Source organism: Trichechus manatus, unplaced genomic scaffold (genome assembly GCF_000243295.1).
Source record: "Trichechus manatus latirostris isolate Lorelei unplaced genomic scaffold, TriManLat1.0 scaffold00001, whole genome shotgun sequence".
NCBI lineage: Eukaryota > Metazoa > Chordata > Mammalia > Sirenia > Trichechidae > Trichechus > Trichechus manatus.
The window spans coordinates 26,801,041-26,812,712 of NW_004443937.1; the positions used below are offsets into that span (position 1 = coordinate 26,801,041).

At 56.6% G+C, this 11,672-nt stretch overlaps 1 protein-coding gene across 3 annotated transcripts in view; it reads left to right on the forward strand.

Moving 5' to 3' along the window:
* Positions 1–10,233, forward strand: part of DHX30 (DExH-box helicase 30) — a 31,118-nt gene extending 20,885 nt beyond the window's left edge. For all 3 annotated transcript variants that reach the window (XM_004368482.1, XM_004368481.1, XM_004368480.1), the window contains 16 exons: positions 2,108–2,409; positions 2,898–3,018; positions 3,732–3,881; positions 5,698–5,850; positions 6,209–7,045; positions 7,294–7,369; positions 7,454–7,558; positions 7,815–7,990; positions 8,217–8,423; positions 8,513–8,594; positions 8,664–8,857; positions 8,980–9,139; positions 9,242–9,399; positions 9,494–9,597; positions 9,675–9,814; positions 9,907–10,233. In XM_004368482.1, the coding sequence (XP_004368539.1) occupies positions 2,108–2,409; positions 2,898–3,018; positions 3,732–3,881; positions 5,698–5,850; positions 6,209–7,045; positions 7,294–7,369; positions 7,454–7,558; positions 7,815–7,990; positions 8,217–8,423; positions 8,513–8,594; positions 8,664–8,857; positions 8,980–9,139; positions 9,242–9,399; positions 9,494–9,597; positions 9,675–9,814; positions 9,907–10,160 (3,219 nt within the window). In that variant the 3' untranslated portion in view covers positions 10,161–10,233. The remainder of the gene's footprint in view (positions 1–2,107; positions 2,410–2,897; positions 3,019–3,731; positions 3,882–5,697; positions 5,851–6,208; positions 7,046–7,293; positions 7,370–7,453; positions 7,559–7,814; positions 7,991–8,216; positions 8,424–8,512; positions 8,595–8,663; positions 8,858–8,979; positions 9,140–9,241; positions 9,400–9,493; positions 9,598–9,674; positions 9,815–9,906) is intronic.
* Positions 10,234–11,672: the final 1,439 nt, after the last annotated feature.

The following is an 11,672-nucleotide window of genomic DNA, read 5'->3' on the forward strand; positions in this document are numbered from 1 at the left end:
GTGGGCGTGGACACTGGGTGGCTGGTGGTGTGGACAGGGTGTGCGTGAGGAACTGGGAGGACGTAGGTGTGGACACTGGGTGGCTGGTGGTGTGGACATGGTGTGTGTGAGGAACTGGGAGAACATAGGTGTGGACACTGGGTGGCTGGTGGTGTGGACACGGTGTGTGTGAGGAATTGTGAGGACGTGGGTGTGGACACTGGGTGGCTGGTGGTGTGGACACGGTGTGTGTGAGGAACTGGGAGGATGTGGGCGTGGACACAGGGTGGCTGGTGGTGTGGACAGGGTGTGTGTGAGGAATTGCGAGGACGTGGGTGCTGGGAGGCTGGTCGTGGTAGGGACATGGAGGCAGAAGCTAGTGCACCAAAGCCATGAAAGTAGCAGGTAGGAATTTTGATTTGATCCTGGTGGTGACTGATGGAATGACATGACCAGGTTTGCCTTCAGGAACAGTCACAGCAGGGATGGGCAAGAGCAGAGAGGGAGGCTGGGCAGGAGAGAGCACAGGTTACAGCGGCAGAGGGGCTGCTTCAAGAGGTCTTAAAGGCTGAGAGGACAGTAGTTACACGTAGGGGGAGGGAAGGATGCAGGCGTCCCCAGATGGAAGAATGGGTTAATGTTGACATGAGCTGTGCCCTGGGTAGCTCTGGAGGAGAGGTGGGTCGGGGCGGCGGCTTCTATGGAGAGAATGGTAGGCCAGTTTGGGGGAGGCCAGTGCGGGTAAGTGAAAGAGTACCTGTAAAGGCAAGAGGGAAAATAGTGCTCTCCTGCTGCAGAAGCCCAGGTGGGAGGGATACTTTGGTTTGTTTTTTGTCTCATTACATGAGTCCTTGTAAAAGGTGAAGCGGCCACACAGAAGCCTGGAAGCTGAGCCTGTGCACTGGGGCTGGAAGTGCGCTGGGATGTCTGCATGGTGTGCAGCTGCCTTCCCCTTGCTGTTCTGCATAAAATCTTCCTGACTGCAACCATCTGTTCTTCCACATGAGCTTCAGAATCAATTTGTCAAGTGCCCAGAAAGCCTATCCAGACGTTGACTGGAGTGATGTTAAATTTATGGGTCAATTTAGGGAGCTTTTCTCTCCTCACATAGAACAGTCTCGTCATTCAGGGGCATGTGTCCCTCCCTGTGTTTATCCTTCGCAGGGTTTTTTTTTTAATTTTGAAATACCAGTCTTTGTACCTTTAAGTTCATTTTAGGTGAGTTAAGGCTTTTGTTGTGTTGTGAACAGTGTTTTTAAAAAATTATTTTAAATTATATTTAATTATCTTGGACACCTGAGGGGAGAGTTCTAAGAAGGAAGGTGTGGTGGGCTGAAGCCGGACAGGCGCATTCCTGGGCTCCAGGCCCTGCCGTCTGCTGCACAGGCCCTTATGTCAGAAATCTGCACTGTTCTTGCTGCTCTCCAGCTGCCTCTGCCACTCCCAACTTCTCCCACAGTGAAATCCTCCCCACCCGAAAATCTAGGACTTCTTAAAGCTGTGCTTTACTCATACTCATTGTTCTTCTAGTTTCTCTCATTTCTCTGTTCCTTAGACCCTGGTCGTCTGCATTTCTGTTCTGCCTCTTTGCCTTTGAGCTTCTGAGGGCAGGGATGCCCAGCCTTGTGTCTCCTGACAATGCTCAGAGTGGCCAGCTCGTTGCTTTGCACAAGCTAAAGACTCAGTGTTTTAATTGACATTTTCTCGAGAGAAAAATGGAGCTATAGTACATTTTCTATAATAAATTTTTGTATAAATGGTTTAAGTTTCTTGCCCAGTTGTTTCTGTAGAATATACTCTTCTTGTGTTGAAGGTCTGCCTATTTACTGGTGGGGCTATGCATTTCCTGACTGCTCTGTTCACGGACACTGGCTCAATTGCTGTGTGAATTGTATCTGCTTCCCCATAGCCCTGGGACCTTTATTTTGTTTTGTTTTGCTCTTTGTTTGTATCTCATAGGTTGAGAATTGAACTTGTTGGTTTCATCTGTCAAAGCTAGACATTTGAAATGTTCTCTTTGTGTGGTCCTGGACAGGGACCACGAGGGACTTGGGGTAGAGCAGGCATGGTCCAGGCAGACTGCGGTGTGGGGTGGATAGACCCTCACAATACCCCATTTCTCCCCCAGGGCTGGGGTCTGCTGGGTCCCCGGAACGAGCTGTTTGACGCAGCCAAATACCGTGTGCTAGCTGATCGCTTTGGCTCTCCGGCTGACAGCTGGTGGCGCCCAGAGCCCACCATGCCACCCACTTCCTGGCGGCAGCTAAATCCCGACAGCATCCGGCCTGGGGGACCTGGAGGTCTGTCTCGATCCTTGGGCCGGGAGGAGGAGGAGGAGGAGGAAGAAGAGCTAGAAGAGGGGACCATTGATGTTACTGACTTCTTGTCCATGACCCAGCAGGACTCCCACACCCCACTCAGGGACTCGAGGTACAGCAGAAGGTGGGGGTGCAGTGGAAGCTGGTTGCACCTCTGCATGGGGGTGGGGGTGGAGGTGCTCCCTGGGGGCCTTCTCTGAGATGGGAGGCCCTGCCTACTTTCCAGCGTGCATGTCCTGTGACTCACTGTGTGTGCCCGCTCTTGGGGGAGAGCCAACCGTGGCCTTGTCCTCCGTGGCTGGGCTTTTGCAAAACAGCAACATGGATCCTCCGTCCAGCTCATGCTCAGGTCCTCCAAGGCCCAGCAATCACTCTGCCTGCTCTCTGTCCTCTGCCCTATCTGGGGAAATGGAGGGACCGTTAGCCACGCTATGCGAGGGTCACAGGCGAAGCAGTGGTGCCCAGCATCCCATCTTTTTCATGCCTTCTGGCTGTCTGCCACAGCAATGGAGTGTCCCAGCCCCCCAGGTCTCAGAGCCCGAGATGACACTGGCCCAGGCAGAGGCAGAGCTTTTTCACCTATGCTTTTTGTCCTCCCAGGGGGGGCTCCTTTGAGATGACAGACGATGACAGTGCCATCAGGGCTCTGACCCAGTTTCCACTTCCCAAGAACCTTCTGGCCAAGGTGATTCAGATTGCCACTTCGTCCTCCACTGCTAAGGTGAGTTGGGACTCCTAGAGGTACACGAGGGTGGGAAGCTGGCCTCGTTACGTCTGGTTTTCCTCACAGACAGGTGTGGTGGGAGGTGCCTGTTCCCCAGCCCACTCCACGGCTTGGGGAGCTCAGGACCCTGCAAGGTGACACAGCAGAGACAGAACAGAGGCCAAAGCACAGGAGCACTGGGGTGGGCTTGGGCTGTGGCAGTGGAAGACCCTTCACTACTCAAGGGTGCAGTGGCCCATGGGGGACTGGGGATGTGGGTGGTTGTCCTGCCGAGATGTGAATCTCATCTCTGCTGCCACACTGAGGGGCTCTGGTAAGCAGCACCTCTGTGCAGGTGCAAGGCCTTTCTGCTCCCCCAGGATTTACCTGCACTGTAGCTCATTGAAAGCTTCAACCACAGCTTACACTCCACTTGCTGCCTCAAGGTGCTGAGGATGGTGGGCTAGGAGGGCAGTTAGTGAGTGGCATTGCCCAGACACTGGCTTTTGCTGTGGAAATCGCAGTACAGCAGAAGCACGCCCAGGACTAGGGGGCCCTAGCCCCATGGTGCCCTGCTTCTGGGTGTAAAGCAGTAGATCTTGTGTGGCTGATACTTGGTGCCTGCTGAGATGGGGGTTAATTCCGTCTCTGGGTTATTGGCATTCTAGGAGTGCCACAAATCAGTTTTCATTCCATGCCTTTTGTACCCACGTCTCTCGGTCTCCATGTAGAACCTCATGCAGTTCCATACTGTGGGCACCAAGACCAAGCTGTCCACCCTCACGCTGCTCTGGCCCTGTCCCATGACCTTTGTCGCCAAAGGGCGCCGAAAAGCAGAGGCTGAGAATAAGGCGGCAGCCTTGGCCTGCAAGAAGCTGAAGGTGAGTCCAGGAGGGTTCCTGGTGTAGACCATGGAGTTGTCCTGGAGCTGTTCTCTACTCTGGGCAGAAGGGGCCACTTTTCCAGGAAATGAAACCCACCACCCAGGCCTTTGACCGGGGCACAGAATTATCTGGCACCCAAGCCTTTGCACATCAGGCTGTGTGGTTGCTGTTTCTGGGACTTCCTCAGAGTCCCAGAAAGTGGGTAAAGCTGGGAGGAGATGGGCCCATCAGTTTTCTCAGTGCCGTAAAGCTGCGAGGAGATGGGCCCATCAGTTTTCTGAGTGCCGTAAAGCTGGGAGGAGATGGGCCCATCAGTTTTCTGAGTGCTGTAAAGCTGGGAGGAGCAGTGCCTGTGTTGATTGTTCAGAGAGATTGTGATAAGCTGGGTTTTGTGGCCAAAATGAGTAATATGACATTTAAATGGAAGGAAGGTTCAGGAAGTGATCAGCATCAAGTGAAGGCAGTGTGGCTTAACAGCTGGCAGTTCCATTTCAGTTCAGCTGATGCCACAGTGGTGTGAATTAATAGTGTGTCGGAGAAGTGAGTTGTCTAGACCACATCAGTAGAGGGTTAGCTTGCAGAACGAGAGGGGAAGCAGGCCCTGCTTTACTCTGAATGGTCAGAGACCTGAGGTGGTGTGTTCGGCCCTGCGAGCCACATTTTAGATACAGTTGATGGTGAGGTCAGGAGAACCTGGAGGATAGAAGAGGATGGGGGACAGGTAAGTTGGAGAGACTAGAGGGAACGGGTATCTTATCTGTGGCTCAAGAGGCCAGAACGAGGACTCACTGATGGAACTTGGAGGAAGTCTTCGTTTTAGCTTGATGTACACAAACATGGATGATCAGAAGCATCCCAGCGTGGTAGAGGCTTGTGTCAGGAAGGAGCAAGCTTCCAGTTGGCAGCAGTTCCAGAAGAAGCTGGCTGGCCAGGAGCTGCAGGGTAAAGTCCACACAGACCTGGGACAAGGATGGAAGACCTCCTGCAGCAGGGCACCTGTGGTGGCACCTTCCATGGCCCAGGGAGCAGAGCCCCGTCCCTGACGTCCTTACAGCTGCTTTGCCAGGAAGCCCGGAGGAAGGGGCTTCTCGTAGGAGTTGGGAGAGGGTGGGGGGAGACATTTTTAAGGAAGAGTGTTTGTACTGGGCTTTGGAGGGTGAGCAGAGTCGACATCACAGGTGATAGGGGAACACAAGACAGGAAAAATGACTGGTTTTACACACTTGCATGAGGTGTCGGAATGCCTTGGCTTATCTCTCGTGGGCTGGCTCTGGGCATGTAGGGAAATAGGGTGCAGTGCTTACCTTCAAATGGCTTATTTTGTCGAGTTGCATAAATAGACATTTATAGAAAACCCCGTGTATGTTTGCATATGATGGGTCACAGATGGGATAGGTGCTGTGCAGGGGACCAGGTGTAGCACGTAGACCTCAAAGAATGGGTGGGCATAGAAGGGGTGTGGGTCTTAGAGGTGCCTGTTGGGAATTTTTGGAGGTGAGATTGGGCTATGTGAGGGCTTCAGCTGCCTAGGGAGAGTTTCTCCTCAGGGCATCACCCCTGGGTACTGGTAGGCCTGTTCTGTCTGACACATCAGGTCTAGCTTTTCTCAAATGAATTTGTTAAATTAAGTCCTTTGTTTGGAGATTCACAATTTCCTGGGTCATACTTTCTCCTTCGTCATGTCAGCCAAAAATCAAAATCTCTTAGAAAAGAGGTTGCTTTACGCAGCTTCTCCTTGGAGCTCCTGAGCCTGTCTGGGCCAGCTCTTGGGGAGGCCGGAGTGTAGACTGAGCCGTATGTGTCCCCTCTGCAGAGCCTGGGCCTGGTGGACAGGAACAATGAGCCGCTTACCCATGCCATGTACAACCTGGCCTCATTGCGCGAGCTGGGTGAGACCCAGCGCCGGCCGTGTACCATCCAGGTGCCTGAGCCCGTCCTCCGCAAGATCGAGACCTTCCTGAACCATGTAAGAGGGCCCCTCCCACAGCTCCCTGACCTCCTGGCATCCCTCCGCCTCCACCTTCTCTGAACTGAAAAGCCTCCAGCTGGAGTCAGGAGTGCTGGCTCTCCCACGTTGCTCACTGAGGGAGTCAGGAGTTCTGGCTCTCCCACGTTCCTCACTGAGGATGCAGCCTGGGACACCCCTGCCCCGAGTAGCCCAGTCTTGCCCACAGGGTCCCAGGACAGTCAGTAGACCAAGTCCTCTGCCCTGTGGGTTGGGCCACAACACTTGACCCAGGTGAATTCTGTGGAGGGGCTGGTTGTGAGTGAATGAGGAAGAAAGTATTTCTCTTTCACTATTTTGCTTTCCTCCTCGCTCCCAGTACCCCGTGGACAGTTCATGGATCTCCCCAGAGCCCCGACTGCAGAGTGATGACGTCTTGCCCTTGGGCAAGGACTCAGGGCCCCTGAGTGACCCTATCACGGGCAAGCCCTACATGCCCTTGTCAGAAGCAGAGGAGGTGCGTCTGAGCCAGAGCCTGCTTGAGCTGTGGCGGCGGCGAGGGCCGGTCTGGCAAGAGGCCCCTCAGCTACCTGTGGACCCACATCGGGACACCATCCTCGGTGCCATTGAGTTGCACCCAGTGGTGGTCATCTCCGGGGACACGGGCTGTGGGAAGACTACGCGCATCCCCCAGCTGCTGCTGGAACGCTACGTGACTGAGGGCCGTGGCGCCCACTGCAACGTGATCATTACCCAGCCGCGCCGCATCTCAGCTGTGTCTGTGGCACAGCGGGTAGGCCACGAACTGGGCCCTTCCCTGCGCCGGAACGTGGGCTTCCAGGTGCGCTTGGAAAGCAAGCCCCCGGCCCGAGGCGGCGCCCTGCTCTTTTGCACTGTGGGCATCCTGCTGCGGAAGCTGCAGAGCAACCCCAGCCTGGAGGGTGTTAGCCACGTCATTGTGGACGAGGTGCACGAGCGAGATGTGAACACGGACTTCCTGCTCATTCTGCTCAAGGGCCTGCAGCGACTGAACCCGGCCCTGCGGCTGGTGCTTATGAGCGCCACAGGGGATAATGAGCGCTTTTCCCGCTACTTTGGTGGCTGCCCCGTCATCAAGGTGCCCGGCTTCATGTACCCTGTCAAGGAGCACTATTTGGAGGACATCCTGGCCAAGCTGGGCAAGCACCAGTACCCACACCGGCACCGGCACCACGAGGTGAGGGGATGCCCCACCTGCCTCACCCCAGGCTCCTGACCTTTCCTATTTGGATTCCCCTCCTCCCTATCCCTGTGGCTTGGTGGCCTAGAGCAAGTTACCTACCCTGCCCAAGATTTAGTTTCCTTGATAGAAACTGGGGAATAATCACACCTACCGGCAAGGATGTTGTGAGGGTTGGAGGTGACATCGTATGCGTGCCTCCTTGCCCTGGGGCTGTGACTGTGGCCTCTCTCCCCCCACCCCAGTCTGAGGATGAATGCGCTCTCGATTTGGACCTCGTGACTGACCTGGTGCTGCACATTGATGCCCGCGGGGAGCCAGGTGAGCACTTTCCCCTTGTGCCCTCCGCCTACCCGGCCCACCTGCCAGGAGCAGCTGGCTCATGCCTGCAGGGCCCCTTTACAGGTGGGATCCTGTGCTTCCTGCCAGGCTGGCAGGAAATCAAAGGAGTGCAGCAGCGCCTCCAGGAGGCCCTGGGCATGCACGAGAGCAAGTACCTCATCCTGCCAGGTGAGCCCGTGGCAGGGACAATGGACCCCAGATACGAGTCTTCCCTCTGCCCTGGGGACTGAGGACCTAACTGGGACTCCAGGGAACTGGGGTTCTGCCCAAGCTGTGCCACTGTTTGCGGCTTTGTAACCGTCAACTGGGTGCACCTATCTAGGCCTGTTTCATGAAAGTGGGGTGAAAACCCTTGCCCTGCCCTCCTCCCAGGGGTTGGTTGTGGTTGGAGCAGGGCCCCTAATCAGTGTCTTGCTGCCCCTAGTGCACTCCAACATCCCCATGATGGACCAGAAGGCCATATTCCAGCAGCCTCCACTTGGAGTGCGCAAGATTGTCTTGGCCACCAACATTGCTGAGACTTCCATCACAATTAATGACATTGTGCACGTGGTGGACAGCGGTCTGCACAAGGAGGAGCGCTACGACCTAAAGACCAAGGTGGCACCATCTCCAGGGTCAAGCCAGGCACAGCCAGCCGTGGGGGAGGGCTTTAAGTCCTGAGGTGGACCTGCTGTGTATCTGAAAAGGTCACACTCGTGGGTCTCCGTGCCTCTGATAGGGGGAGGGGGCTGTTGACAGGTTAAGTGAGGTGAGGCCAGGAGTGAGGGAAGCAATGGAGAGGGCCCGTCGTGACCATGCTGCTGCTAACCCATCCCCTCCCCAGGTGTCCTGCCTGGAGACTGTGTGGGTGTCCCGTGCCAACGTGATCCAGCGCCGGGGCCGGGCAGGCCGCTGCCAGTCGGGGTTTGCCTACCACCTGTTCCCACGCAGCCGGCTGGAGAAAATGGCCCCTTTCCAAGTGCCAGAGATCCTGCGCACGCCCCTTGAGAACCTGGTGCTGCAAGCCAAGATCCACATGCCTGAGAAGACGGTGTGCGGGGCAGGGCCAGGTGTGGGCTGGCCTGGAGACAGGCCGGCGGGAACAGGCTCATGGTGGGCCCTGGCTTGTCTTCCTTGTAGGCAGTGGAATTCCTCTCCAAGGCTGTGGACAGTCCAGACATCAAGGCAGTGGACGAGGCTGTGATCTTGCTACAGGAGATCGGTGAGTTGGGGCTGGGCTGGGCAGTGGAGTGACTGTGAGGGGCGGGGGCTGATGGCTGAGCTATTGCAGGGGTGCTGGACCAGCGAGAGTACCTGACCACCCTGGGGCAGCGCCTAGCCCACATCTCCACCGACCCCCGTCTGGCCAAGGCCATCGTGCTGGCTGCCATCTTCCGTTGCCTGCACCCGCTGCTGGTGGTCGTTTCCTGCCTCACCCGGGACCCCTTCAGCAGCAGCCTGCAGAACCGGGCGGAGGTGGACAAGGTCAGACCCAGCTCCTTCTCATAGCCTTCTGGCTCCCCCTTCCTACCCTTCACCACCTGCAGTCCTGAGGGGGCTGCCTTGACCCCCTCCGCTTTGACCCAGACCCCTCTCTGCCCTTCCAGGTGAAGGCACTGTTGAGTCACGACAGTGGCAGTGACCACCTGGCCTTTGTGCGGGCTGTGGCTGGCTGGGAGGAAGTGCTGCGCTGGCAGGACCGCAGCTCCCGGGAGAACTACCTGGAGGAGAACCTGCTCTACGCGCCCAGCTTGCGCTTCATCCATGGTCAGCTGGGCCCACACCTGGTTTTTGGAGCCCGTCTGCCCCTCCCACCCCTACTGGGCTTATGTGGGAGGCCTCGGTTCACCTTGCATTTTGCCTCCCCAGGCCTCATCAAGCAGTTCTCTGAGAACATTTACGAGGCCTTCCTGGTGGGGAAGCCCTCGGACTGCACCCTGGCCTCTGCCCAGTGCAACGAGTACAGTGAGGAAGAGGAGCTGGTGAAGGGCGTGCTGATGGCTGGCCTCTATCCCAACCTCATCCAGGTGCTGGCCATGGGAGGGGGAGTTGGCCAGCCCCAGCTTCCTCCACCCCCAGCTCCTTGTTCAGCCCCATCCATCTTTTCCTCCATCCCTGCAGGTGAGGCAGGGCAAGGTGACCCGGCAGGGGAAGTTCAAGCCCAACAGTGTCACATACAGGACCAAATCAGGCAACATCCTGCTGCACAAGTCGACCATTAACAGGTTGGGGGCAGGCAGGGCTGGGCAGGGTAGCTGGAAAAGGCCAGAAGGGTAGCCTCACCCAACCCTGTGTTCCCTAGGGAGGCCACACGGCTGCGGAGCCGGTGGCTGACTTATTTCATGGCCGTCAAGTCCAATGGCAGTGTCTTTGTCCGGGACTCCTCCCAGGTGCACCCACTAGCTGTGCTGCTACTGACCGACGGGGATGTCCACATCCGTGGTGGGTACTTGCAGACCCCCCACCCTGACTCCTCAGGCTGGTTCATTTTCTCGGGCCTGGCCTCACTTTGGTGCCCACCATCTCTCCCCCAGATGATGGGCGCCGGGCCACCATCTCACTGAGTGACAGTGACCTGCTGAGGCTGGAGGGCGACTCGCGCACCGTGCGGCTGCTGAAGGAGCTGCGCCGGGCCCTGGGCCGCATGGTGGAGCGGAGCCTGCGCAGCGAGCTGGCTGCACTGCCACTCAGCGTGCAGCAGGAACATGGGCAGCTGCTTGCCCTCCTGGCAGAACTGCTGCGTGGACCCTGTGGCAGCTTTGATGTGCGCAAGGCAGCTGATGACTGAGCCCTGCTTCCGCTGGGGCTGTGTACAGAGTGCATATGTTTATTTAAAATAAAGTTCTATTTATCCCTTGTGAGCATCGCTCTCTCTGGGGTCCTCTCTCAGGGCCTCAGCACACTGGGCTGCAGGCCACCCTTTCCCAAACTGAGGGAAAAGGCAGGCAGAGAAGGGAGGACAGATGCTTACTACTGGGGGACAGGGCCCAAGGTCTCAGGAAGCAAAGGCTTAGAAACCACCCCTCTGAGAGCTTGAACCACCAGTGCCTGTCACCAGCTTGAACAACGTGTGCCAGCCCCAGTCTTTTGTGATCGCTCCTGCTCTTGGGTCATCCTCGAGGAAATCTGCTTGGATCTAGGTTCTCCCTGCAGCTCCCTGTGCTAACCTCGAGGGCGGCCTGCCATCACCCTGCGTGGCCACTCAGAGCGAGCTGTCACTGTCCTTGCAGTTTTGGGAAGCACGGGTTGAGGAGCCCCCTCCCTGGGCGGTGGTCTTCAGTGTGTTCTCATTGGTTGTCACTCCCTAGGCCCAGGCAGACTGTGGGGAGAGGTCCATAGGCAACCAAGACCACTTGGACCTTAGCCCTCAAGGGTTTGTCCAGCAGCTTTTGCCACAAGTACAGCCATTATGTTCCCTTGGTCACGCCCGCAGATTTGACAGCTGTGGGCTGAGGTCATCCAGAGTGCACACCAGTTCCTCTATGCAAGAGGACTAGCCAGGAGCGTCCCGGATACTGAAGGTGGAGGTGGAGACCAACCAGGACATGGAGGAAGGAAGCGCAGGGCCCACGTGGTGGGACATCACACGGCTTTATTTAGTCTTTAAATGTTTACAACAGGATCACAGATTGATGAGGGTAATGGCCATAAGCAAATTGGGAAATACAGAAATATCCACCCCAAAGGGCTGCAGTGTGGTACACGTCACACAGGTGTCCTCACCTGGCAGGACAGCCTTCTCAGGTTCTCTGGCTCACGGGACCTTTCAGCAGAGCTGTGAGCAGACACCTGGAGAATACTCCACTCCGGTTAATGCCTCCACCCTAGCTTTGGCTAAACCAGTGAAAGGACCCTACTGTCAAATCATCCTCGCGGACCCAGGACCTTCACAGCCTGCACTGCTGCCCCTGCTGTATCTCCTGACTACCCCCTCCCTGCAACTGCTTCCTCCTCCTGCCAAAGCCCTGGCGCCCTCATGTCACCGGCACAACTGAAGCACTCTGCAAATGGTCTCTGGGGAGGAAAGCCTTTGGCTCCAAGAACGCTTCCACAAGACATCGCCACCTCCAACTTCTTGGGACGTGCTGGGGAAGCTGCAGATGCAGTGTCAAACCTCCCCAAGGTAATTCTAAGAAATGAGAAGAAACTGCCAGGCCCAGGGATGTCCTCCCTATGCACAGAGATCAAATCTGAACCTAAGCAGACACTTGCCTTCTCCAGCTCCAAGGGACACCAGGAGCAGAGGGGCTGAGGCCAAGAGGAGGGCGTCCTCAGAGGCAAATCTGCACCGCAGGAAATG